Source organism: Calonectris borealis, chromosome 7 (assembly GCF_964195595.1).
Source record: "Calonectris borealis chromosome 7, bCalBor7.hap1.2, whole genome shotgun sequence".
NCBI classification, from domain to species: domain Eukaryota; kingdom Metazoa; phylum Chordata; class Aves; order Procellariiformes; family Procellariidae; genus Calonectris; species Calonectris borealis.
Genome location: NC_134318.1, coordinates 2,789,984 through 2,815,471, shown reverse-complemented (window position 1 = coordinate 2,815,471; position 25,488 = coordinate 2,789,984). Strand labels below are relative to the sequence as shown.

At 49.9% G+C, this 25,488-nt stretch overlaps 2 protein-coding genes across 5 annotated transcripts in view; one reads left to right on the top strand and one right to left on the bottom strand.

Annotated features, from left to right (window-relative positions):
* RNLS (renalase, FAD dependent amine oxidase) overlaps positions 1–3,815 on the bottom strand; it is a 76,596-nt gene extending 72,781 nt beyond the window's left edge. For 2 of the 4 annotated variants that reach the window (XR_012674209.1, XM_075154052.1), the window contains exons 1-4: positions 3,695–3,815; positions 3,496–3,601; positions 2,334–2,476; positions 956–1,114 (exon numbers count right to left, since the gene is read on the bottom strand). Coding sequence is in view for 2 of the 4 variants with exons in the window: in XM_075154052.1 (XP_075010153.1) it covers positions 956–1,114; positions 2,334–2,476; positions 3,496–3,601; positions 3,695–3,806 (520 nt within the window). In the remaining 2 variants the exon portion in view is untranslated. Of the gene's footprint in view, positions 1–955; positions 1,118–2,333; positions 2,477–3,495; positions 3,602–3,694 lie in introns of those variants that run through there. The other 2 variants (XR_012674208.1, XM_075154053.1) reach the window with 2 other exon arrangements.
* Positions 3,816–13,560: 9,745 nt separating this feature from the next.
* Positions 13,561–20,459, top strand: LOC142084023 (lipase member K-like). The gene is made up of 9 exons (XM_075154051.1): positions 13,561–13,665; positions 13,818–13,935; positions 15,184–15,382; positions 15,661–15,770; positions 15,922–16,058; positions 16,574–16,711; positions 16,830–16,901; positions 18,252–18,320; positions 19,453–20,459. The coding sequence occupies exons 1-9, from the start codon at positions 13,561–13,563 to the stop codon at positions 19,684–19,686; spliced, it is 1,182 nt and encodes a 393-aa protein (XP_075010152.1). The 3' UTR covers positions 19,687–20,459.
* Positions 20,460–25,488: the final 5,029 nt, after the last annotated feature.

Below are 25,488 nucleotides of genomic sequence, written 5' to 3'. Positions count from 1 at the left end.
CACGGTGGCTGTTCCGCAAGGATCAAGTCTCACGGCAAATACACCAGATCTGCTCACAGGCTCGGCAGCACCTCAGCTAACCAGCCCTCCCAGAAACAACGCTGCTGGGAGCCCGCTGCGGACGGACACTGACTAGCATGGGCGAGCAGGATTCATCAGCCTGACTTCAGAGAAAAGCCAGCCCTGGAAGCCTCACACTTGAGACAATGCACCTAAGGGAGCAAACCTGGCCAGACCTGAACTTACACTTCTTTCTCAGCACCAAGCTGCTCTTTCTAAGCCTCCATGGCACTGTTAACACATTCGCCCCAATAAATCACCAAAGGATAGCTGAGATTTACTCATGTTTGGGGAATACAACCCCCAGGGGGCAGCCAGAAACAGCAAACAAGCTGGAGGGTGTGAGAGGCTTTCATCTTACAAACTAGAAACCAAAGAGTTCTGATCTGGACTTTTTCCTCCCCTGCTTTTCATGTGATTTTAGGCTCACTGAAATGCCCTAGGGATTTTCCCCACAGCGCAGTTGTTATTCAGGTCTTATTCTCTGGGTCGTCCCTACTGCAGACATACCAAGGGCAGCACTGAAAATCAGCATGACAGGTCGACAAAGAGATAGCGACAAGGAAACCACCACCTGGGGACCCGCTGAGGCTCTTGTCCAATTCAGTAACTATTTTCAAGTTACAGAAAGGCAAGTCCTGTTTTAGAAGTCAGCAAAAAATTAAAGATCAGATTAAAAACTGACTCATCTGCTTAGATATTTTTGCTATCAAGGAATTACTGCTCATGCGCCACGCATACGGCCTCGAAATTATCCACCTCCTATCATTTTCAGATTCACCCTATTCTGGCAGAAATTAACAGACAGCTCAGACTGTTGAGTGTTTCTTTGCTATACGAGGTGCTCAATTGCCATTTTAGGCTAGATACCTGCGATTTTGAGGTATGAACTTACTGTTTACAATGTCACCTTGCAGCTGAAGAATTTGTGGAACAGGCATAGTGAGAATAACTATATCAAACAGTTCCGGCGGTCCCATTTTCCTGGAGACTTCCCATTTCCCATCTCGGAGAGAGATGCGAGTTACATGCTGTTCATAGGAAACATCTGCACCTGCTTGGAAAAAGAAGTAGTTAAATACATGTAACAGTGAATTCCACAGAGAAAATGCAGAGTAGTTTCGCTTAGTGACTGGATGACTTGCAAACAGCAAAGCACACAGTCTTAGGGGGAAGTTTCACAAATTAGGTTGAATCAATTTAACAGCCAGGATATGACATTAAAAGAGGGGATCCTCATCAGCTGAAAAGATCGCTCCCCTGTGCTAGGGCTGGTATTCACCTGACTCCTCTCTGACATGATTCAGCTCAGTAAATAGATGGAAAAGTACCAGCTGCTCTCTCTGTCAGGTTAGTTTACTGTGGCTTTAGTGAGCTGAACCAATTCAGAGTGAAATCCAAAGAGCACAGGAGGTGACACACAGTAAGCAATCAAAGCACACCCCCAGGAGCTGAAAAAGAGAGCATTGCCCCTGTCACCATCTCTCATACATCAGAAGACAGGAACGTAGTTAATTATTTGCAAGATTAGGGTCTAAAAAACCAGCTAATTACAAAAAGACAAAAACAATCACATGAAAGGAGCAAAGCTTGACTGCTCATAAAGCTAACATTTTTCAAACCAGAGTTAAATTAGTCACTAAACTGTACAAGTGGTTCCGCCACATTACACCTAACGCAGTAGTTACACAGTTTAAACTAGCAGATGATTTTCTGCTTCAGCCTTTTCTAATGAACTTTCAACACAGTAGGCTCACATACCGCAGAAGCGCTTATTTCTACGAAACACAGAGGATGTAGCTCACCACTATGTTCCCAGTTGCTCGGTTAAACAGCACAGTTAACTTAAGTACACACTCATGAAAAAACACCCAAACACTCACTTCATTCAAGTTGCAACTCAAATCTCTTCTCAGCCATGATCTCACTCCCACTAAATTATCTCTGTCCTAATTGTGTTAGGTCCCACTTCCATATGCTAAAGCCAACGGTGTAAATATAAGCTTAGCCCTTGATCCTACAGACGTTATAGTTGTATAGAGATTTTTATATGCCAGCAGTGCAGCTGAAGTCAGTGAAGTGCTTGCAGGACTTGGAAATTTATAGAGCTCGCAGACATGTTTATCCATCTAAGCAACTTCAAGACATACATAAACAAACAAGGCACTTGAACATTCTCATTGGAGATTTAAATTTGAAAGACAGTTCAAGAATGCCATCAAAACACAAACATTAAAACCTGTCATTTCATACAAAGGCATCTAAAAAATTACCTGACTGTTTTAAATAATACTTGACAACCGAGGAGATGCCCTGGGGTGCCATGTAATTGCACGAGCCTTCTTTCCCTACCATTCCTTCAATGGGTGCAGTCAGCGGTTTCAAGATGCCGTGAGACAGAAGTTCCTCATAGAAGCTTAAAGGAAGAAAACGACACAGAGATGAAAATGCACTGCATGAAAACCAACGGCAGCTGTCATCATTTTTCACAATTAAAGACCGGCCTAACTTTCAAATCTAGGGAACAGTTTTTAACGACCTCATACAACCTGTGTCTCAAGCCAGGCTATGCACAAACAGGAACCATAGCTATAAAACGACAAACTACCTTGTTATTTTATTGGGGGCTGGCCTTTTACGTGAGACCAAGGCTGCCCACCGTGCCTGTAACAGAAACTGTTAGCGGTTTGACCTGAAGGTTTCGGGACCAACTGTGGCAGGGGCATATACGACAGTTACTTAAAACTCCAAACATCAGTACGAACTGCATCGCCACCATGCAGCGCAGGAACATTCGAGCAGCTGGACGCAGGTGCCTGAAACACACCTGCCTTTTCCCTGATTTCCAGCCAAATCTCGCATTTTTACACCACCGTTACATCACCGTCCCCTTCCCCAGCCCACGGCGAACCGTCCCGTGTACCCAGCAAGCCCAAGCAGGCCCCACCGAGGCGATCCTCCCCCGTCCCCACAGCCAGGCACCGCTGGTCCTCGGGGCAGACACGACACCCCACGCTTTTTCTTCCGTACCCAGCTGCCCCGTCACCCGCGGAGCCTCCAGGCGACTCTGAGGCGCGTTACCTCGCGAAAGCAAAGACCCCTGTGGGTTTAAGCAGCGGGGACGCACCCGCCCGCGTTTCCTACGGTGGGCAGATTTGCACCACGGGTGAAAACCGCCGAGCCGCCGCACTCGTGGGCAGGGCTCTTCGCCGCCAAACCCGCCCCACCCCCGCGTACCGCCACCTGCTCCGCCCCCCACCCCGCTTTCCACCCGGCGCGGCAGAGATGGGCGGGAAGGCGGACCGAGAGGGAGGGCTGCGGCCAAAGCCCGGCGACCGGCCCCGCCGCCCCTCGCCCGGGCCGCCGCGCCCGCCTCCCCTCAGGCCGGCCGCGCGCGGGGCGGGGCGGGGCGGGGCGGGGCGGGGCGGGGCTCACCTGCCGCGCGGCCCCGCGCGCTCCGTCTCGAGGGTGACGTACTGCGCGCCGAGGTCGGCGGTGCAGGCGGCGTCCCGCGCGCTGCGGCTCGTGCTCATGCGGCCCCCTGCGCGACAGCCAGTCAGAGACCGCCACGCCACGCCACGCCACGCCACGCCACGCGTGTCCCCCCACCCCTCCCGCCGCGTGCCGGGCCCACCTGCGCCCCGCGCCTTGTCCCAGACGGCGACGCGGCCCAGCGCCGCCCCCCGCAGCAGCGCCGCGCAGGCACCGCCCGTCAGCCCCGCGCCCACCACCAGCACCCGCGCCATGACCCGCCACGCCACGCCCCGCCACGCCCCGGGGCGGGCATTCCCGCCACGCCACGCCCCCCGAGGGGAACGCGCCCCGCCCCGCCCCGCCCACGGGCGGTGCGGAGACGCGCGGGAGGCGTGTACCTAGGCACGCGTGCACGCGCACGCGCCGGCAGGCAGGCGGCCCTGCACACGCAACGGGCGCGCACACCCGCCGCAAACGCACCCGTGCACGCACACACCCCTGGACACGCACCCGTGCACACGCACACACACACCTGCACCCGAGCACGCGCACCCGTGCACACACATCCCCCCGCACGCACGCCCATGCACACCCCCTGCACACAGACCTGTGCCCACGCACACGCACACACATCCCCCGCACGCACCCCCGTGCACACACACCCATACACGCACACCCGTGTGCACACACCTATACACACACACCCGTGCACACCCCCGCCGCACACATCCGTGTGCACACACACCCCCCTGCACACACACATACACACATACACACCGCTGCACACACATGCAGGCACGCACCCCCCTGCGTGCACGCACACACATTCCTGCGCATACACGTGCGCACACACCCTTGCGCACACACCCCTACACACGCACCCCCCTGCGTGCACGCACACCCCCCCCCGCACAGCCACCTGTGTGCACACACGCACCCCCGGCACACACACATGCACATGCGCACACACCCCTGCACGCGCACATATGTGCATATACACACCCCCGCATGCAAGCCTGTGCTTGCACATGCACCCCGGCATGCACCCTTGCGCTCGCACATGCACCCCCGCATGCACGCCCGTGCTCGCACATGCACCCCCACATGCACCCTTGTGCTCGCACATGCACCTCCGCATGCACACCCTGTGCTTGCACATGCACCCCTGCATGCACCCCTGTGCTCCCACATGCACCCCCGCATGCACGCCCATGCTTGCACATGCACCCCCACATGCACCCTTGTGCTCGCACATGCACCCCCACATGCATGCCCATGCTCGCACATGCACCCCCATATGCGCCCCTGTGCTCCCACATGCACCTCTGCATGCACCCCCGTGCTCCCACATGCACCCTGCATGCACCCCCATGCTCCCACATGCACCCCTGCATGCATGCCCGTGCTCACACATGCACCCTCACATGCATCCCCGCGCTCCCATATGCACCCCCACATGCACGCCTGCGCTCACACATGCACCCCCGCATGCACGCCCGTGCTCGCACATGCACACCTGCATGCACCCCCACGCTCTCACATGCACCCCCGCATGCACGCCCGTGCTCACGCACCCCCGCCCCGCACACCCACAGGTGCCTCCTGGGACAGGGTTTGCCCCAGCGCCCGGCCACCTCGGTGGCCTCTGCCCGTCTCACCCCGCGCTGCCCTTGCTGCTCCTCCTCCTCCCCAAAATGCAGGAGGCTCCTGGTGGGCCCTTGCTCCTCTTTCAGCCCCAGCCCCGACCTCATCTTCCCGGTGAGGGGCACAAGTGCCGGGGGGCGGAGGTGGAGGTGGGCACGACAGGACGGGGACCCCCGTGCAGAGAGAAAGGCCAGCACAGAGTATTGACCATGGTGACAGCAGCCTCTTGGGATGAGTCCAAAGAAGTGACTGGTGCAAGGTCTAAGGGACATCTCCAAGCTTTATGGCGGGACAACCCGTTACACGGAAGGACTGATAGCTGCTGAGCTCCTCTTCTCAAGAGTGGTCGGATGGCAAGAGCTAAAGCCAGCAGGGAGAAAGAAGCCTGTGAAAGGCCGTGCTCCACCTTGCCGAGAGAAAGGGGTCAAGCAGGGAGCTGCAAGGAGTAAATGGAGCTGTTAAACTGACAGATCAGACACTGCTGATTGTGAAAAGCCAACTTGGACGCTCAGTTATGGGCAGCGAAATGTGTACTTGAAGAACCCATGTCTTGCCAAAAGACCTCTGCCCCCAGCGAGTCTTAACCTGGCATGTGTTGAGTTCTGAGTAGCGTAGAACGTTGAGTAACGATGCTAGACCATAAACTTCTGCGATGACATGACTGGTAGATGAGGCGAGAGCAGTGGATATTGTCTACCTGGACATCACTAGGGCCTTTGACACTGTGTCCCATAAGATCCCCACAGAGAAGCTGTTGATGTAGGGGCTGGATGAGCAGGCAGTGAGGTGGGCTGAAAACTGGCTGCATGGGTGGGCCCAGAGGATGGTGATCAGCAGTGCAAAGTCTAGTTGGAAGTCATTGACCAGCAGTGTGCCCCAGGGGTCAATACTGGGTCTAGTCCTGTTTAACATCTTCATTAATGCTCTGAATGGTGGGGCAGAGCGTACCCCCAGCAAGTCTGCAGATGACACCCAAAGTGGGAGGAGTGGCTGATATGCCAGAGGGTCATGCTGGCATCCAGAGGGACCTCGAAAGGCTGGAAAAAAGGACAGGAACATCATGAAGTTCAACAAGGGGAAGTACAAAGTCCTACACCTGGGGAGGAACAGCCCCATGCACCAGTACACGCTGAGGGCCACCCAACTGGAAAGCAGGACCTGGGGGTTCTGGTGGACACCAAGTTGAACATGAGCCAGCAATGTGTCCTTCTGCAAAGAAGGCGAATGATGTCCTGGGCTGCACTAGGAGGAGTGTTGGCATCAGGTCGAGGGAGGTGACCCTTCCCCCCTACTCAACACTGGTGAGACCAGACCTGCAGTGCTGGAACCAGTTCTGGGCTTCCCAGTACAAGAGAAAGTCCAACTGGAGAGACTCCAGCGAAGGACCACTAAAGATGATTAGGGCACCAGACCACCTCTCCTATGAGGAAAGGCTGAGAGAGGTGGGACTGTTCAGCCGGGAGAAGAGAAGGCTCACAGGGGGAACCTCATAAATACCTGCGGGGAGGGTGCATAGAGAACAGAGCCAGGCTCTTCTCACTGGTGCCCAGTGACAGGACCAGAGGCAATGGGCAAAAATGAAACACCAGAGGTTCCCTCTGAACATTAGGAGACACTTGTTTACTGTGAGAGTGATGAAGCACTGGCACAGGTTGCCCAGGATGGAGTCTCCATCCTTGGAGATATTCAGAAGCCATCTGGACATGGTCCTGGGCAACCGACTTTAGGTGGCCCTGCGTGAGCAGGGGGGGTTGGACATCCAGAGGTCCCTTCCAACCTCGACCAGTCTGTGATTCTGTGATAAGCCATCTCTGCCATGGGATTGACTTCATCCCATCACCAGTCATCCAGGAATGCTCTGGAACTGGGTCTGATCCACCCTACTGAACAGCTTCTAGCGTAATCAAAACCTGCCCACCAGCGGGAATTGCTTGAGGGTGTGACAGCTTCCAGAAAGCGTTGATGGGCTTTCTCCAACACCCAGAGTTTTTGTGTAACGATGCATGGCAGTAGCTTGTATTTTGCAAGAAGCTATGGCTTGATGTTAGGAAAGCGGGATCCTGAGATGCTGAGACTGGAGTAGATGGTGCTGAGGGGTGGTGGCATGCGTGCACCGCCTCTGCCTGCGAGATGAGATTTTCTGGGCCATGGTTACAGAAGACATCTGCCAGGAGGTGACGACCAGCAGTTTCTAAGGACATCTTCATTGGTCTGATAGTGCTTCTTCTCAGAGCCTACAGGCAGGAGCTGAAGGATTTTCACCCTGCCTGTTGTCATCATTGCAGAGGTGCCCCTCTCGCCTTTAACGCGCTGCCAGCAGTTTGTCCGGTAGCCACAATTCAGGAAAACAAGTTCCCATCCTGCCAGCCTTGAGAGTGGGCGACCGGGGGAAGTATTTGGATTACCATCCTTACCTGGCTGCGTAGGTGAGAGAAGAAGTTCCAGAGAACTGCTGATAGGATCACTGTGGTATGGGGGACACCCCAACCTGACACTTTGGCATAGGTGTTTAGCAACAGACTGATGTAAAGTCCCTTATGTGGGGCTCATTGCACCTAAGGGCAGGGCTTACCTGCTGAGGGTGTCGATGATACTCATCTTCAAGGGGGCTCCGAGTCGGCCTCGAGGCAGATGTTGCTTAACAGGCACTTCTTGGAGAGAAGTTGGAGCCCCTGCTTCCCCTTCCCATATGAGTTGTGGGGCAGTCCTGGAGGAGAACGGGTGTTCAGTCTGAGGCTTCCTCGTTTTTTTTTTTTAAAAAAAAAGAGATTGACCGTATAACTGACTTTCCAGCATGTAAGAGTTTAAAGCTGTGAATTCAGATTTGGTGGGAGGTTTTCTCTTCTTGGCACCGTTGCCCTGGGAAGAAGCGTCGGGAGGTTATGCCCCCCTCCTCAGCACCTCCTACGGAGACTACCAGTTGGCATCTTGCTCTGCACCCTCCCTGCTGTGGATCCCCTCCAACACCCCCTCTCCGTGCACCGTGCTGATGGCGCAGGCAGCAGTTCAGAGCTGGCCATTCTCTCTGGGCATCAGGTGCCTAGGACGTAGACGTGTCAAAGCTGAAGTCCCACTGTGGTCCTAGGGCTCGGGGCATCTCTGGTTTTGCATTCAGCCTTGCTCAGGGGCGTGGGAGGTCCTGAATGGAATTCAGTTGTAGCTGCTGTCTTCTAAAAGGCCTGCTGGGCTGCACGGTTGTACGTCTGCCAGTGGGCTGGGCAGTGGTTGTCACCACAATTTCCTTGTTTATTCATGAAAAGGAGATTTCTCAAACCTCATGAATGTTTGGCCTATGACCAAATGGTCTGTATGTTAAATGTGCCTGGGAATGGTTTATTGTTCTGGATGTTACCTGGATTCTCACTGCTGCTTAATTTGCAAGAGACTTCAGTAGAGTTTCTTAAATGTGCGTTTTCTTGCTAAACTATGGGCTGGTAAAAGCAGGTAGGAAGGTAGTCATAGAAGAGTATTAAAACAGTCAAAGAATTGAGGCTGAAAGAGAAATATCAAGAATTAAGACAGAATCTTTGGCAATAATTTTATAGAAAATATGATAATTAATCTTGAGCGCAACGGGTAGCGAAAGCACCTAAAGAAGAACAGAACATTGCAATGGGAAAAGCTCTGTGCTCACTGGAGAACATGCCACGTGGACTGCTAGCAAAGAAAGCAAGAGTGTTGCAAGGAAGGGCTGCATGAGTTGGGTGAGAACTCTCGGATGTCAGACATGTTTCTGCTTTGGGGCCAAACACCCACCTGAAGTATGTGCCGGTGGCAGGCAGCCCTGGATGAGGGCAGGGCACGGTAACGCTCTAATTAGGAGCTGTGGTGTAGCAGCCTTACTGGAAAGGACCTGGGAGGGGTGGCGGACGCCAAACTGAACAGGGGCCAACAATGTGCTCTCACTTCAAAGTCGGAGAACCGCAGTCTGGAGCAGACGGGTGGCCGCCTGGTCTCAGTTAGGTATCACCCCTGCTGTTCGGTGCAAGGGAGGCCACGTCTGGATGCTAGGTCCCAGTTTTGGTCTGCCTGGTTGCGAGGGATGTGGAGACACCGGTGAGGCCCCGTAGAGGCTGACAAACTGGCAGCGACCCTAAAACAAGAGGAGGACGGAGCTGAGTTTATTGGGTCTGGCCATGGGGAGGCTGAGAGCAGGCTGAGAGCAGCCTATGACTCCTTGGAGGGCAAAAGGTAACAGAGCCAAACACCTCTCTGTAGTGGCAGATGACATGATAAGGGAAAATGTTATTGCACCTTCGGATGTTGATGCTAGACATGTGGAAATGCTTCTTTCTCTGGGGAGCAGCCCTGGGACAGTCACCACAGAGGTGGGGGATCTCCATCCTGGGTGATTTCCAAAACTTGACTGCTCAAAGCCAGGGCCAATCTGATCCAGTACTGGGAATAGTCTTGCTTCTAGTGGAACAGTGGCTAAAGACCTCTAGAGGTCCTTTCCCACCAACATTTCCTTGGTGTCATGACTATGTAATGAAGCTCAAGGGCCTCTCCTTGATCCCCTTCAGCCTCTACAGCGATGATGCTTCAGCAAGAGCTGCATATGACCTTTGAGAGGCCTGAGCATCTTGCAAGACCTGTGATAATGTCTCACTCTTCAAGTGCTATGGGACTCTTATGACTATGAGTGCAATCTTAGTCTTGCACCTTTCAGGGAGGACAGTGCCTCCAGATGAGTGTGACCAGAGTTGCCCTGCCCTTTCCCTGGACTATAGACTTCCGTTATCTGTTTTCTCAGAAGATGAAAGTCAAAGGTGTCTTACTCAGTGAAGTGTGGCTTCTGTACCCTAAAAGCAAGACACTCTTAACCTCCAGATCTCTAAATAATGAACCAACGTTCTACTATGGCTATGTTTAAAGAGTGGGACCAATTGCCAAATCTAGGTGCATGCGTCGGACACATCTCAGGTCCGCTGCAGGTTGACAGCCAGAAGACATCTTTCCCTATTGAGCCTGCACTGTGATTTCCAAAGCAAAACAATTCCAGGAAGGCAGGGCAGAAAACAGCCACAGCCCTGACTCGGGTGACAGGGAAGGATAACTATCCCTGCCCGTAGGGTGTGTGTAGGATAGGGTGCTTAGGCATTCTTTGTACTTTCCTGTAAGGGTGTGAAGAACAAGGATGTTGTGGTGGGTTGACCCCAGCCAACAGCTAAGCACCCACACAGCTGCTCGCTCGCTCTACCCCCCACCCCCAAGTGGGACAGGTGGAGGGAATAGGAAGAGCAAAAGCGAGAAAACTGGGTCAAGAGAAAGACAGTTTAGTAAGTGAAGGAAAGAGAATAAAAACAAGTGATGCAAAGGCAATCACTCTCCACCTCCCAGGAGCAGACCAATGCCCAGCCAGTCTCTGAGCGACCTTGGAAGACAACATCCCCCCTCCCAGTTTTTATTGCTGAGCATGACATTGTATGGTATGGAGTATTGCTTTGGCCAGTTGGCTGTGTCCCATCCCTGTGCTATGAAGAAAGTTAACTCCATCCCAGCCAGACCCAGTACAGATATTTTTAGACTGTTGCCTGGGATTTAATCTCCAGCTCACACTTAAGAGCTCTGTCCCTATAATAGCCTATAACAAAGGGTTGTAGAGCTCTGTCTGGCACATCATCATTTCTAAAACACAAGATCTGCCATTGGAAATCCATTTTAGACTTCAATCTTCCCTTGCAACAACTTAATTATTTATCTTGTAATAAATAAATAAATAAAATGGCCATTGAAACGTGAAGCTGGAAACTTTCTTCAGAGTTATCAATTAAATCACTTTATCGACAGAAATCACCTTTAAACGTCCATAGATATTTGACTCTGCCTAAACAGTATTTAACCGGCCTGCACAAACAAATTCTGGGCAACTGTACTTTCTAAACTATGGTATTGGTATTGCCTAACGATTTATATATTTAATATCTCAGTGTGTTTACGTTTAGTCTTTGTTCTTGCTACCCCACCCTCCAGACACTTCAAATAGGGTTGTCTTCAGAGAGATGAAGAAGCGCTGCGCCGTGCACCAGCGAGAGGTGACGACCAGTCCTCTGCTGCCGCCGTCTGCCCCGTCTCCATCCCCTCTGCACGCCAGGCATCGCTTCCCTGTACTGTCTACCCATCCGAGGGGCTGACATCTCCCCGTCTCCTTCTGCAGGAGCTGTGCCACCCCTCGGCTGGGCTGGTAGCCTTTGCTTTTATAATGGTGAGTGTGGGAAAAACATGGCTAGAGCTGGGTCTCTTTCTAAGTGCGGATGTGGATGGTGTTTATGGCTCCGACTGAAGGAAAACAATTCCAACCCAACTGCCTGTCTTTGTCTGAGAACAGGGGACCAAAATCTGATTTGCTGGGTCAGGTCTAGAGGTTGGTCCAGCCTAGTCTTCTCTGCCCGGTGGTCCATCACCTTGTGGTCACTAACACCTACAGCTGTTGTTGGAGGGAACAACCTTGCCCAGGCCTTTCAGTATCTGTTTATGGACCTGTTGCCCATAACTTTGTGTAAAACCTCCTGCTGTTCCCATTTGCCTTCACCACCTCTTGCGGCAGGTGCACTCTCCAGGGCACCAAGTATTTTTTTAAAATGTGTTAAACCCAGTATCATTAAACGGCACCTAGATCTGCTCCCAAGTAAGGTGATACAATTCAGACACAGATTTGCACTTATAAACGTCCTTCTCTGAACTAAATGTAATAAATTCTTCTCTTTTTCACTATGATCAAGGAGAAGGGCAAGTGGTTAGAGATTTTCTTTTCATTATTTTATTTCTATTTAGGGAGTGAATGCAGTGTTGGCTCTTACTCGATTGATCAAAATCAACCTGCTATCCTCCCTCTGCCTCCTGGGTAGACTTGGAGAGTTGTCTTAACGGGTGATGCAAACAGCACGGCAAGGTTACAAAGCTCTCCCTCTCGGCCGTACCCTTTCCTGTAACGCAGCTGGAAGAGACGGGGAGAAGAGGCTTGCGCCGTGTCATAACTGATTCGACAAGTAACGCCCTTCATCCTTTGTGTATTGGTAAGAGAAAGTCTGGCTTGGGATCTGCAGCTTGTGCCGGTGCCTCTGGGGCTCTCGCTGTGCCCCTCCGAGCAGAGTCTGGCCCCGTCGCCGCCGGGACCCCTTTGGGGAGGTGCCGTTGGGTCCCCCTTCGCCTCCTCATCTCCAGCTGAGCAAGCCCAGCTCCCACAGCCTCTCCTGGCCTCCATCCCACCAATGCAGTAGCCCTGGTCGGGACTCGCTCCAGTTTGTTACATGGATCTTGTACTGGGCAGCCCCGAAAAATCCCAGTATGCAGCTGTGTCTCCCCAGTGCCCAGCAGAGGCAATAGCCCCTTGCCTGGACCTGCTGCCTGCGCTCCAGCCGCTGCAGCCTTCGTCACTGCCCGGGTGCAGCCTTGGTAATCCTCTCGTCCCCGGCAATTCCCACCTCCTTCTCCTCAAGCTGATTTTTGTCCGGTGTGTTTCTTTTTACCCAGTCTACCCACCTGGTACTGTGGCATGGGGTTTTTTTTTCCTCCCACGTGGAGGACTTCACATTTCTCTGCCTCGTGTGTCTTGCTGAGATGAGAAACCTGTAGCTACTTACTGAAGGTGATGCGGGAGACAGTGTTTGCACAGCTGTCAGTCTGCTGGGGGGACCATGTGGTGACCACTGGCATTTACCGTTTAAAATGGGAGCCCACAGTACTGTAATGGATTGTTTTTAAAGCCATAATTAAATGCTCAGTGATTTTCTGTTTGACGTGCCTTGCCTTGCAGTCCTGCAATTCCTGCAGAAAGCACCAAGTTGCCCTTGAGCTCCAGCAGTTAATTGCACTACAGGCTGGGGTTCAAAGGTGTTTTCTGGTGTCTTTCGGACAGGAGAAGATATACTAGACAAAAATAACACAAAAAAAGATCACACATGTGATGTTATATTTTAACACACTTGCGATTTCCAGTGGTCTGTAGAGCATTACAAGGATTGCTGCCTTGCCCCTTACTGGAATTCCTGAAGGTCTGTTCCACCTCCCTGAAAATATCCCAGCTGAGATGTGTTTCCTGATCACTGCACATGCATTAACACTTTAAGTGGTCATCCAGGCCACCAGACTAAGTCAGAGTCCTACCTGGAGTGTTTTCCTGCCCACATCTCTGCCTTCTGGAAAGGGAGAAAATCCTGCTGGAAATCACCCGTTGTTAGCTTACAGTGAAAGCACAGGCTGTTCTTCCCCGCGTGCTGCTGTGCTCCTGGGCTTTGATCGGTGAGCGGTGTTTCTCTCTGGACATCAAGCGAGCATCTAAGTGGTATGAAATCAAAACCTGGTAAGCGCGGATCTGGTTTGGGGCTCCCCTGCTTCTGACGGCACTGACACCGCGGGTTTGTTGTTCTAGGCAAAGAGAGGATGTGGCTGGCTCTAGCTCTGACGTCCGTGGTCCATGGGATGGTATCCGGGCAATGCCTCTTTAATTTTCCATGTTCTAAGAATCCAGAAGCACGGATGAACATCGTAAGTATGATGGCATTGGAGCAGAGGCAGTAAGTTTCTGGGAAACAGCCAGTATAAAATATTGATAGTTAAATACTATGTTTACGGATTACCTTGAAGGCAAGCATCATGGAGGATTGACAACATTGTTCTTTGCCTTTTTCTTCTTGCAGAGTGAAATGGTCTCCTTCTGGGGATACCCCAGTGAGGAGTATGATGTGGTGACAGAAGATGGCTATATCCTTCAGCTAAACAGAATTCCTTACGGGAGAGGAAATGCTGGACGCCAAGGTAAAATTGATATCCGTGTCATACAGGAAACCCACACCTTATGCTGGTGTCTTCCGACTGGTATACCAGGGCTTGTGCAAGAGGGTTTTCAAGGTTCCCCATGGCTTGGTATCTGTAGCCTCTCTTTTGATCAATAAGAATTTGTAGGGAAGGCTGATTCCTTGCAGTGATGTTTTCTCACCCTGCGTGGAGAGCGTGGGTGATGCCCCATGCACCTGGCAGGCTGCAGTCCTAGCAACGAGAAGCAGCCCATCCGTCCTACCCCCGGGTGCCTCACGCACACCTTGGATTTTCTCTGGGAGCCTGGCTTCTAATAAGTGGTCCTGCAGCCATGTGGTAGATCAGCAGACCGGTTTGACAGTCCTTGAGGAGCTTCCAGGGGACCCTCTTGTCCTGTGAGGAGTGACAACTAGGAGGCTCTAGATCCACGAAAAGGGGCATCTTATCCTATCACATCTCCAGGCACCTCCATGTTTGCCTACAGAGCTCCCTGGGCAGCCCAAGTTTCGCTGATGCTCCCAGCAAAGCCTCTCTGCTGAAAGCCTGCTGAGATGCAGAGTGTAGGTACGGCTCTGCTTGTGTCTCTGAAAATACCCGGTGGACAGTGTCCTTGGAGACAAAAGCATGTGAGGTGTCTCTGAAATAGTAATATCGCATGACGTATTATTCATATTTATGATAATGAGGGACCTGCCACAGGGTGCGGGAGGCAAGGGTTCAATTCTCTTCCCCATCTCTGGGTGTTCAAACCTTTCCCTCCCAGCCCTGACAGCGTGGCCGAAGTAACGGTAGGCCAAATGGAAAAACTTATTCTGCCTCCTGGTGAAATTTGTCACTCCAGCAAAGAACGCACGAGCACATCTTGGTGGGACATGGCTGGAGGTGGGGAAGACCTTCCAGCATTGTTCGGGGGTTGGAGAAAATAAGGAGCATGGGAAGACTCTGGGTTTTTTTATACTGTCCCTCAACTCTAGGTGTTAATTTTCTTAATGACAGGTCATCTGCAGAGGAGGTAGCAAGGTGTGTTGGGGATAAAAGGCAAAGTCTTCTGAGACATGGTGCACCAAGCGCATCTGCCACATAGCAAAACTGTTTTACCGAAATCAAGGGGAAGAGACCTACCTAACACTGACATAAACCTCCGTCCACTTTGGCTGCCATCATTAACAAGCAAAAGAGCCCCTAAACTGTCTCAAATGATGACGGACAGCATTAAAAAAAAAAGTCATCATGATGCCTGTCTTCCAGGTCCAAGGCCCATCGCATTTCTGCAACATGGTTTATTTGGAGAAGGCAGCATATGGGTTACCAATTTGGCCAACAACAGCCTGGGCTTCATTCTCGCAGATGCTGGCTACGACGTTTGGATAGGCAACAGCAGAGGGAACGCTTGGTCCAAACGACATCTGGTCCTGTCTCCCAAACGGGAGGAATTCTGGGCTTTCAGGTAAATGGGTAGTTTGAGGATCTCAGAAACAACTGACTTCTTTCGTCTTCAAAAGGTGATGCCGCCCTAGCTCGGGGAGGAATGAACCAGGCTGAGCTGAAGCACATCCACTTATTTTAGGTGAAAACCCCACGTGCTTACCCAAGGACACACTCAGTAGGATGAAGAAGTTTGTGGGGTTGTCCTGCCCTCCCCGCTGGTTTTGTGGTTTGTGGGTGATGGTTGTTCAGATGTAGATGCTACACCGCTCGTTAAGATGACTACTCTGCCTTCTGCAGCTTTGATGAAATGGCTAAATATGACCTCCCAGCAATTATAAACTTTATTGAGCAGAAAACGGGACAGAAGCAGTTATATTATATCGGTCATTCGCAAGGCACCACTATAGGTAAGTGGGTCCTTTCGACTGATCTTGATGATAGTATAGGGTGTCTACGTTATCTTTGGGATTTGTAAAACAGTTCTTCCCGAAGTTAAACTGTATACATGAAAGTCTTGAAAGAGTGAGCTGTTTTCTTCTTCTTTGGTTTTCTTTGCAGCTTTTATAGCCTTTTCCACTATGCCTCAGCTGGCTCAGAAAATCAAGATGTACTTTGCTTTAGCGCCTGTGACCACAGTTATATTTCTTCGAAGTCCACTTAAAAAGCTCGCATTCTTTTCTGCTTATGGGCTTAAGGTACGTTGGTCCAGACTATATTCTGCATAGGCAAAATGAATGCAGTTTTTCATAGAGATTGTGAAATTACCGACACAGCGTATTTCAAATCATTTACAGAGAGAGGAACTCCGTGCTCCATCTGTTTTCAGAACGAAGGGAATCACACATCTCGGTCCAGAGTCTTTCTATCCTGTCCTGAATTTACTCCCCAAAACGTTCTGGCAGAATTAGAGCCAAGAGAGCTCGTGGAATGGGCAGACACGCACACAGCAGGTGTCAAAACGTTGGCGAATAAAACCAATGCGGCGACTGTGAATTAAGCTCTGCCATTTAACGCAAGAATACAGTGAATGTAAGGGGCCACGCACGTAGAAAACGTGGAACAGAAGCATTTAACGGGGTGCAAGGAAGGGTCCACTCGTGGGCACCTCATACGTCAATATGGGGGTAAAATAGAAGCTCTGAGGTGGTGGTGCTTTGAGGAAAAGCATGACCAGCCTTTGTATTTTATGAGTACATTTGCAATTTTACAGGAGATGTTTGGCACCAAAGAGTTCCTACCGCACACTGCCTTGGGCGAGCTGGTCCTTTCCAAATTCTGTGCCTGCTCAAAGACCTGCAAGAGCGTCTTGTCTATGCTCTTTGGATTTAACTGGAAGAACGTAAATATGGTGTGTAGGAATAAATCTGCGGAGGGCCCTCGGCGTCCTTCTGAAGGACAAAGCCTTGGCTGCCCTGTTTCGTGGAGCCAGGTGAAACCCGTTGTGAAATGCGCTCGTTTCTTTTCAGAGCCGAGTAGACGTGTACGCGGCACACTCCCCAGCGGGGACTTCAGTCCAAAATGTAATCCACTGGTTGCAGGTAAACCTTCCCAGCTACTTTCCTATGCAAAACAGAGTATGGAGTATTTTAATGGTCCTTTGTGGTCAGTCTCTTGTGTTGGTTGCTGCAACACATCGTGATATCTTTGTTGGTTTTGTTTCCACCCCTTCATAAAATGCTCAGCAGCTTCTCGAGCTGCCTGTACATCGTCAAGTAGAGTGGCCCCAAAGGAGTGGACCTGCAAAGAGAAAGATTTGGAGCTGAGGACCCTGCCATCCACAGCAGGCACATTTCAGGGGTCTTATTTCAGTCTAGCTCCAGTCTTGCCCTGCGGCATGAGTGCCCTTAGCAGTCAGACTGTGGAAGAAATTTTCCTGGACAGCATCCGATTAAGCTTATTAGCAATTAAGCTGATTATTTCTCCTTCTTCCCATTGTGGGCATGGAGAACAGTCAATACCAGAGCCCCTCTGACACTGCAAGTCTGCTATGCTGCCCTCATTCTCTCTTCCCTAGGCTAAATGTACCAGGCTGTTTGCACATTTCTTTGTAGATCGTGGATTCAGGTGGCCGCTTCTTGATCTCTCCTGGACCCTCACCAATTCATGCATCTTCAGCACAGCTTCTTCCTAGTGTGGCACTCCTGCTCGCAGACCCCAAAATAACTTTGTGTTGTTTGTAGCAAGAACACACGCTCCTTTTTCTGAAGTGCTGTTGCTCAGCGGTGTTAGTCCTCATTCTGTATATGTCCACCAGTTTTTCTTTTCGATGAATAATTTTTTATAAGATTTTTTATTGGACTTCAGCTTCTCTGATGAGTAGTGAGTGACAAAGAGCAAAACTAGGGGCAATGAGCACCAATCACAGCCCGGGGGGATCAGGTTGGAGGTGGGGAATCTTTCTTCCCCTGGGACAGGAGCCCAGGGAGATGGGGGGTCTCCATGCTGGAGGGGTTCAGGTCCTGGCAGGGTCAAGCCATGGCCACCCTGACCTTGTATTGCTGATAGTCCTGCTCCAGTTAGACAAGAGATGTTCAGAGACTCCTTCCAAACAACACATCTTTGATCGTATCATTTCAGGACAATTCTTCGGTCTACAAGGAACATTTTGAGTTCTAATCCCATTTTCTAGAACTTTTTCATTTCCTCCCATCCCCGTGTTAACCACAAACCGTATAAACATAATCTCTATTAATTTATCCAAATTAATGACAATAATTAATGGTACTGGGCCTATGGCAGACATGTGAGATACACTTGAAAAGTCTTGCCAGTTCAATGATGGAAACCAACTTTTGAGTTTCCTCTTTTAAACTCTTTTAAAAAAAAAATTTGCACCCCCACAGAACTATGATTTCATTTAGACCATTGCCTGTCTGAATTTGCTGCAGGGAGTTCAAAGCGGTGCACTGAGAGCTTATGACGGGGGGAGCATGTATAACAGTCTTCGCTATAGACAGGTAAGCTGCTTCAAACGGCCAAGGGCATGGTCTTCCCCTTCACTTACACGTTCTGTTCCCGTTCGTGCCTGGTGCGATTCCTCTGAATTTATTGTCCTCTCTTCACAAATTGGGCACACAAGTAGCAAGTCAGCAAGACCTCTGCTTGGAACAGTATTTTCTATTCTAAGCTCTATTTTACAAATACCTTCTAAATGGAATAAAGTATTAGATGCTTTCCACTTATGCAGCGTTTTTGTTAGGGTCCATAATCTGCCATAGAAAAGCAACAATAATGACTGTGTGACCAGTTACTATCTGAAACCTATAAAACTGAAGTCTCCGTGCTGGTTGTAAATTGTCTAGCCATGATGGAAAGCAAGGTGCTAAGCCCTTCTGCCACCCGGACCTAAAGTCACAAGGTGAATGGTGAGCAGTTAACTCTGCATCCCTTGGGAGCTCAGGCAATTCTTGTTCTATGGCGAGTACCAGAGACAGAAAAAAAGCTGCTTTCTTCCTTAAGCAAGAAAAATCAAATTGTTCAGAAAGTGGCATGCTTCTTAACTGGAATAATTACACTGCAGGTAAGGAGATATGATGCTGACAAGCCACCTGATGGCAAGTCCTCGTGCTGTTGAGCTAAAGCAACCTTCCAGATGTGTCTTATTTTCAAGAACTTGCTTCCAAACATTTTCCTGCTGTTACGAGGCTGAAGGAAAGGCTAGTCCTTGCATGAAGTGTAACCACAAACCACAGCAGAGCTGGTTGGAAGGGACCTCTAGAGGTCTCCAGTCCGACCTCCTGCTTGAAGCAGGATGATCCACCAGCGTTAGATCAGGGCAGCTAAAATTTTGCCTGCTTATCAAAATTGATCGAATTGTCTGTAGCATCAGAACCAGAATTTTTAACAGGCCAGAACTAATTTGCTAATTAATTTGAATTAAATTCACTAATTTAATTTACTCATTAAATTGTAGCATATAAGGTTGTACCACACCTTTTAACAAAATTTCTCTTCTTTCTAGAAGAAAACCTTTCCAGGTTTTTTTTTCCTTAATTCCCAAAGAATAGCAATTGCTCTTGGGCGGTGCGTATTTTATTGCATTGCAGCAATGCCTCTCCTTTGTGAATCCTTGGTTTTCTGTCTCTTCAGATGGGTCCGCCGCTCTACAACGTGAAGGACATGAAAGTGCCGACGGCCATCTGGACTGGTGAAGTGGACTGCCTGGCTGATCCCCGGGACGTTGCCCTCCTGCTCCCCCAGGTCAGGAACCTGGTCTACCACAGGGTGATTCCCCAGTGGAACCACCTGGATTTCGTACTGGGGCTCGATGCAACCGAGGTTTTGTACCAGGAAATTGTTGACATGATGAAGAGGCATCCGTAAAGCTGCTGTTTTGATTTGATACATGTTTTGCTGATGTGTCGTGTAAGATTAATGCTATCTTTAAAGGATTTTGAAATTTGTCACTATTTGGACCACCTGAATGTAGTTCATTAAAATGTTCTGCTTTTAACTAGAGAGGTGACAGGGTGGGGAGAGGAGCCTTTATGCTATTCCTGACTGGCACTTCACTTCCTTTCTTCTTCCTTTTTTCCTCCCTTTTTTCTTTTTTTTTCCTCTTTCTTTTCCCTCTTTTTTCTTTCTTTTTTCTTTTTTTTCTTTTTTTCTTTTTCTTTCCTTCATCAGCCATGCTTATTTGCAAAGTACAGGAAACACAGATGAGGAAACTGGGTTTCCAGACGTTTCATTAAGACCAATATCACAGCGATCTATTCTCTGAGACACGATGGATCCTGTGTAGCCTTTCCCATGTAGTTAGCTTTATAGTGCCTGCAATCCCCCTTAGACCTGGGGGTCTGGACCCCCTTGTAACTCAGTGGATTCCTGGCTTCATCAGAGACACAAAATTCACTGTTGCCCTCTCAGAGCTGGCACTGTTACCCCTGGACCTTTAAAACTACCAACGTGGTTCAGAAAGAGATCTAACAGGTCTGTGGAGAAAAACCACAGCGGTAATACATCTCCTTAGAGGCAATGCAGTACTAGTGGTTTTGAAATTCAATAAAAATTGTAATTAATCACATTTTTAATGGGGGTGGTTTTTTTTTTCTTTCAACAACTGAGAAGCCAAAAGGGAAGCATCGAGAAAGAAATAAATCCTGCAAAGTAATTACAAGAAAGACAGTCCAGGATGTGATTCTGATACGCAATGTGCAAAACATTGCAAAACAATGTGCAAAATAAAAAAGGGGCTTAGGGAATGTACGAAGTGCCTACGTCTCAGGGTTTATCTGAGATGTTTCGGTAATAAGATTGAGTTACTCATTTTGTGTGGCGTATTTTCTGACTAAAGTGCTTTCTTCAAATCCAGTATGTACACGCGTGACCAAGCAGCGCTGCAGAAATCACCCCTGGTAGTGCATCATTTATGCAGCAGAGCAGGCGTGCAGGTAGCTGCCAACCACAGAGGGTTCAGTCTGCGTTTGGCTGAATATTATTACCAGTATCAGTACTTCACAAAGAAATGAGATGAAGCCTGGCTACTTTAAGAAATAAGACTTCTACGTATTCGTGTCTTTACAGGTTTGGGACAAACTGTGTTCAATGTTGCCAGGTTCTGAGCATTTGCTCTGAACAAAACTACAGCAGCTTTTCTTTGCATGGGCAAGCGTGTGAGAAGATGTTTCTACATCCCAGGCTCCCTACATACATGGAAAATAGAGGCTGAACTGTTATACCTGAGTTCACATGAAAGAAAATTGCAGAGCCTCTCTAAAACCCAACTCAGTACACTGACCTTTAGTTAGAAACAGAAAAAGAGTGGGCCTGAATTTCAATGTTAAACATGGTAATGACTTTTTTTTTTCCCATTTTTAGCAATATTTTAGACTAACCGAGACATGTGGACCAAAACAAAACAGGGTAGGGAGTTATTCCTTGTCTTAAACAGGCCCATCTGCTTTCTGCCATGAGAAAGAAGCCTGCTCATCCCATGCAGCACCAGGATGCTCTCTAGCTGCCGCTATCACGTTGACTAGCTGTTGTTTAAAAATAGCTATTTTTCCTGTACTGTAGGAAATGTTTTTAAGCCTTCAATGCAGAAGGACATCATCCTTCAACCTAGCTGCTCACCCCCAGTACAGCGTCTCTTGTGATGGATTGCAGGTCTTTGCAAGCATTTCCCCTGAACAAGAGAGAGAAGAGGGTCTGTCATGGTGTGGAAAGCTCCTTGAGGAAGGTGGTTGTTCCCGTTTAGGGGGACTTGAAAATTTCTTTCTGACTTTTGCTGCAGCCAGTCCCTGTTGGAATGGATGCGAGCTGTATTATTTTTGGTTGCACTTGCAGATCTGGCCATTTCACTTACCCTGAGTGGTCGGGGGGGGGTCTCACTTCTTTCTTCAGTTCGATATGCGTCCGTAGACCAACGGAATGGGTGGGAATCCAAGTGGGAAGCCCCACGTGCTGCAGCGTGCTGCATTTCTTGCACCACAGCATTTACAGAGAAAGTTGTGATCTCAGAGATGCCGTGATGTGTTGATGACTTTTTCTTAGCCTGAAAGAAGAACAGTTATTTTATAACAACAGCCTTGTTTCTGCCAGCCAAAATTCTGAGGCTTATCAGAAAAACTTGATAAACATATTAATGATGTGACCATCAGAAGAATCAGCTTGTTTCAGGGAGGAAGAATCTAGTTGTGAGACAAAACAACATTTCAAGGTGAAATTATTCGAAGTCATGCACTGGGGTACTGCCAAATTTTCAGTCTGTCATGCTTCCTTCAAAAATTCCTGGAAGATCTGCATTACCTAGAAGTAGCCAGGAAAGGCAAAGTAGATTGATGAGAGAGGTAGGGGGGGAACACAGAAAATAATTTTGGGTGAAGAACAGTCTTTCCAAATGCTGTTGTGGGTTGTTTTTTGATAACAGAATTCGTTACTAGAATTTGCTTGGTAGAAGTGAATGACTGATTCCTCCCTGTTGCTGGACATCCTGGTGCTGGCCTTGCTGACCGGTGTCGGATGCTACCGGTGCCAGCTGAAACGCTCATCTTGCCCCGTACCCTGCCTCCAGCAGAGCAGAGCAAGTCGGCCGGGACTTTTCCGGCAAACAATATCCCATCCTCCCAAGCCAGCCGTCATACCATGGAACGCTCCGTGATGGATATTGCAAGTCTTGGCCCAGTGGCTTTCTCAATCCGTGTAAACTTTTGGCACCTGCAGCATCCTTTGGCAAGAAGCTTCACGGAGTGACTCCCAGTGAAAAACACAAGAGCACGCAATGGCCCTGGCACCGTGGAGATGCTCTGTATTTGTTCCTCTGCTGCTTTCCTCATAGGTCCTGTCCTAAGCCTTTCTTCTCTGAAGATCAAAGTCAGCAAGCAGAAAGGAAAATTTAATGAAAGTTATTTATGAAGAGAAGCTTGCATTCATTACAGTTTCCTGGTATATCACGAAGCCACGTTGGTTGCAGTAAATGATTCACAATTTAATTCTTTTTTACCCCGTTTTCTTCCTAAATACGTTGCTTCTGCTTCTGCCTCATTCCAAGCAGCTTTCTGTAAAATTGTCTTTTGAGGTAATTCTCTTTACCTAATCAGGTTTTTCAGTTTGTTCGAGACAGTCTGTTTCCAGTAAATACTTTAGTCTCTTCTAAAAAAATGACTTTTAAATTTTATTGGACGATCAGATTATCAGATTAGGCAACTGTTTACTTTTCTATCTTTAAGAAATCCTCTAAGCATCTTTCTGTAGTACAACTTCTTGCGTAAGTTAATCCTGTTTGAACACATCTTTTTTATTTTAATTCTCTTTCCAGTTATGCAGAAACGATTTGCCCAAAGCAAAAAAATGCAGCTTCCTGTGGTGTTCTGCCATAGGTACAAAAGGGCTTTTCCCTGATTGCTTTGTCTCCTTTGTTGCACTTAAACATTTTCTTTCTCTTTCAAAACCCTGAACCACAGCCGTGACGCAAATCCTCGCTGAAATGAAAATCAATCGGCTGCCAGCAGCGGGAGACGTTTGCAGATGAGACACGTGGCGCGTGGCTGGACCCAGGAGTTGTGTATGAATAAATAAAAAACCAACCCCCAAATCCTTCCGCGGGGCAGCAGCTCTGCCGGGGGGACTGGAGACCCTGGGCACGGCCCCTCGGCCAGGAGCCAGGGACGCCCCGACTCGCCCGGACACGGCTCCCGGTGACCTGCTGCCGTGGCACCCCTGCACCTCCTCCCGGTGGGGTGTGCTTGGTGGACACCCGGGGAGCTGGGAAACACGGTGCCCCGTGCTGGGACCACTGGGATGGCAGCCGGGTCCTCGATGCACACCAGCACTGCTGTGAGGCCGTCACCATTCTGCAGGAGGAGAAGACCTCTTTTATTGCGTGCTGTTTTGGTGGGAAAGGGTAATTGAAGCTGACAAGGCTGCACGCCAGCCTGCACCACCTGCTGAGTCAGCAGATTGTCTCTTGGTTGACAGCTGAACACGTCCCTAAATAAAAGGATGTCACCCTTGCTTTTGCCACAGGGCTTACGGGCTCCTGGAAGAGCAAGTCTCAACTGGCTGGCTTGAGGAGGAGGTGAGCTGATGGACCAGCCGAAATCCTGAGGTCCCCAGGACTTCAGCGGAGGGTTGTGAAGGGCTCTGAAGGCAGCGGGAGAGAGCCACAGGTGCCACGAGAGGGACAGTCTCAGCACCGGTCTCTTGTCAACAGCAGCTGGTGGGGTGGTCGGGTGGTCCTGGCCCGATCCTCCTGGCCCCACAGGTGTCCCCTTCTCTCTGCCCAGCATGGAGAAGTTGGATGGATGCCGGGGGCAGCTTTCCAGTCCCTGGAGGTACCCGGTGATCTTGGGTGCTTGCGTTGGTCTTTGTCACCTTCTTCCCCACCAGTCATCCTGGAGGACAGGTCCCGCTAACCCGATCACCAAAGGACACCCATCTTGGTCTTAACCCACAAGGGCTGCCACTGGTTCCAGCCTGCAATGCCTCCGGTGAAGGTTTGGGAAAGTAGTGGTCTGCTTCCATGTTAAACACCATGTCACATCCCCAGACCCTGCCCGGGTTGTCCTCTTGGCATCTCTGCCGGGAGCAGAAGCAATACCACCCCTTCCTGTCCTTCTCTTCCTAGGAGCCACCAGCTCCCATCCAAGACCCACACAAGGGCTGTGGAATCTTACACAAGCCAGCTGATGTTGTTCAAGCGCCGGTGGGTTTACCAGCCAAGTGTGGTGGTGTGCTCCCCGCTTTCGCATAAGCAGTAACCACCAGTGGGGGTTGTGATGGCCGCATCCAGCTTGTGCTGGACTTTGGGGATGGATGGCAACACAGCAGCCATCGGCTGTCTGGAGCAGTGGCCCAAACGTCTTGCTGGCATGCAAATATGACGATAAGTCAATCATCCTTCTCTATAAAGAGTGGCCAGCCCGGGGCCTGTTGAGCTCTCCTGCACGGCAGCGGGCTGCACGCTGGGATCTCCCTTGGAGTAGTGACGCCTCTCAGGGTTACCCCTCGAGGTTGAGAGATCCCTTGCCGCAACAGATCCTGGGTGAGTGACTAGTAGCATGCTGAACTTTGAAATCTCAGCTAAGTGATATAAAGGATTGATTTCGCACATATATAATCCTTTAGACATAAGCCGTTGACCACGTCTGGGACTAGGATTGGATCCAGCCGCACCTGGACTCCTCTCTGAGAAGGAGGGTAGAACGCAGAGGGGTCCTTTCTGAGCGTCATGACTCAACGGGAGGTCTCCCTGGCAGTTCCGTCTGACCCTGTCCTCCCTGCAGTAAATAATCAAGGTACCTTGCCATCGAATCCTGTTAAACCGCTCTCGCATTGACTACCAAACTTGGTTCAATCGCTGTTTTATATCAATAAAGTATAATTCAGTGGTTTCAAGCAAAAGGTGACAGAGGCACGTATTTTCATAAGCAAAATTCCTCATGCTAAACATGCGCTTTAGCCAAAGGTCATGGCATACCCAAACCAGGAATCAAAGAGGAGCAAAGGCGCTCTTGTGCCCACTCCACCTTTTTTGCACTGGAATTGTATCAGTATCGGGAATGAAACAGCCAGAAGACAAAAGGCAGGGTTGAAATCTGAAGAGCGCCAGGGGAGAAAGAAAATTGTGTTCTGAGAGGTCAAACTTCATCCTTTTGGGTTTATTTCTACCCCTGGAGAACGACGGGC

Bases quoted from the DNA above. Each gene is read 5' to 3' on its own strand.
- LOC142084023 (XM_075154051.1), top strand. From the start codon at position 13,561: ATGTGGCTGGCTCTAGCTCTGACGTCCGTGGTCCATGGGATGGTATCC. The intron at 15,383-15,660 runs GTAAATGGGTAG...TGCCTTCTGCAG, and splicing joins GAGGAATTCTGGGCTTTCAG to CTTTGATGAAATGGCTAAAT. The intron at 16,712-16,829 runs GTGTGTAGGAAT...GTTTCTTTTCAG, and splicing joins ACTGGAAGAACGTAAATATG to AGCCGAGTAGACGTGTACGC.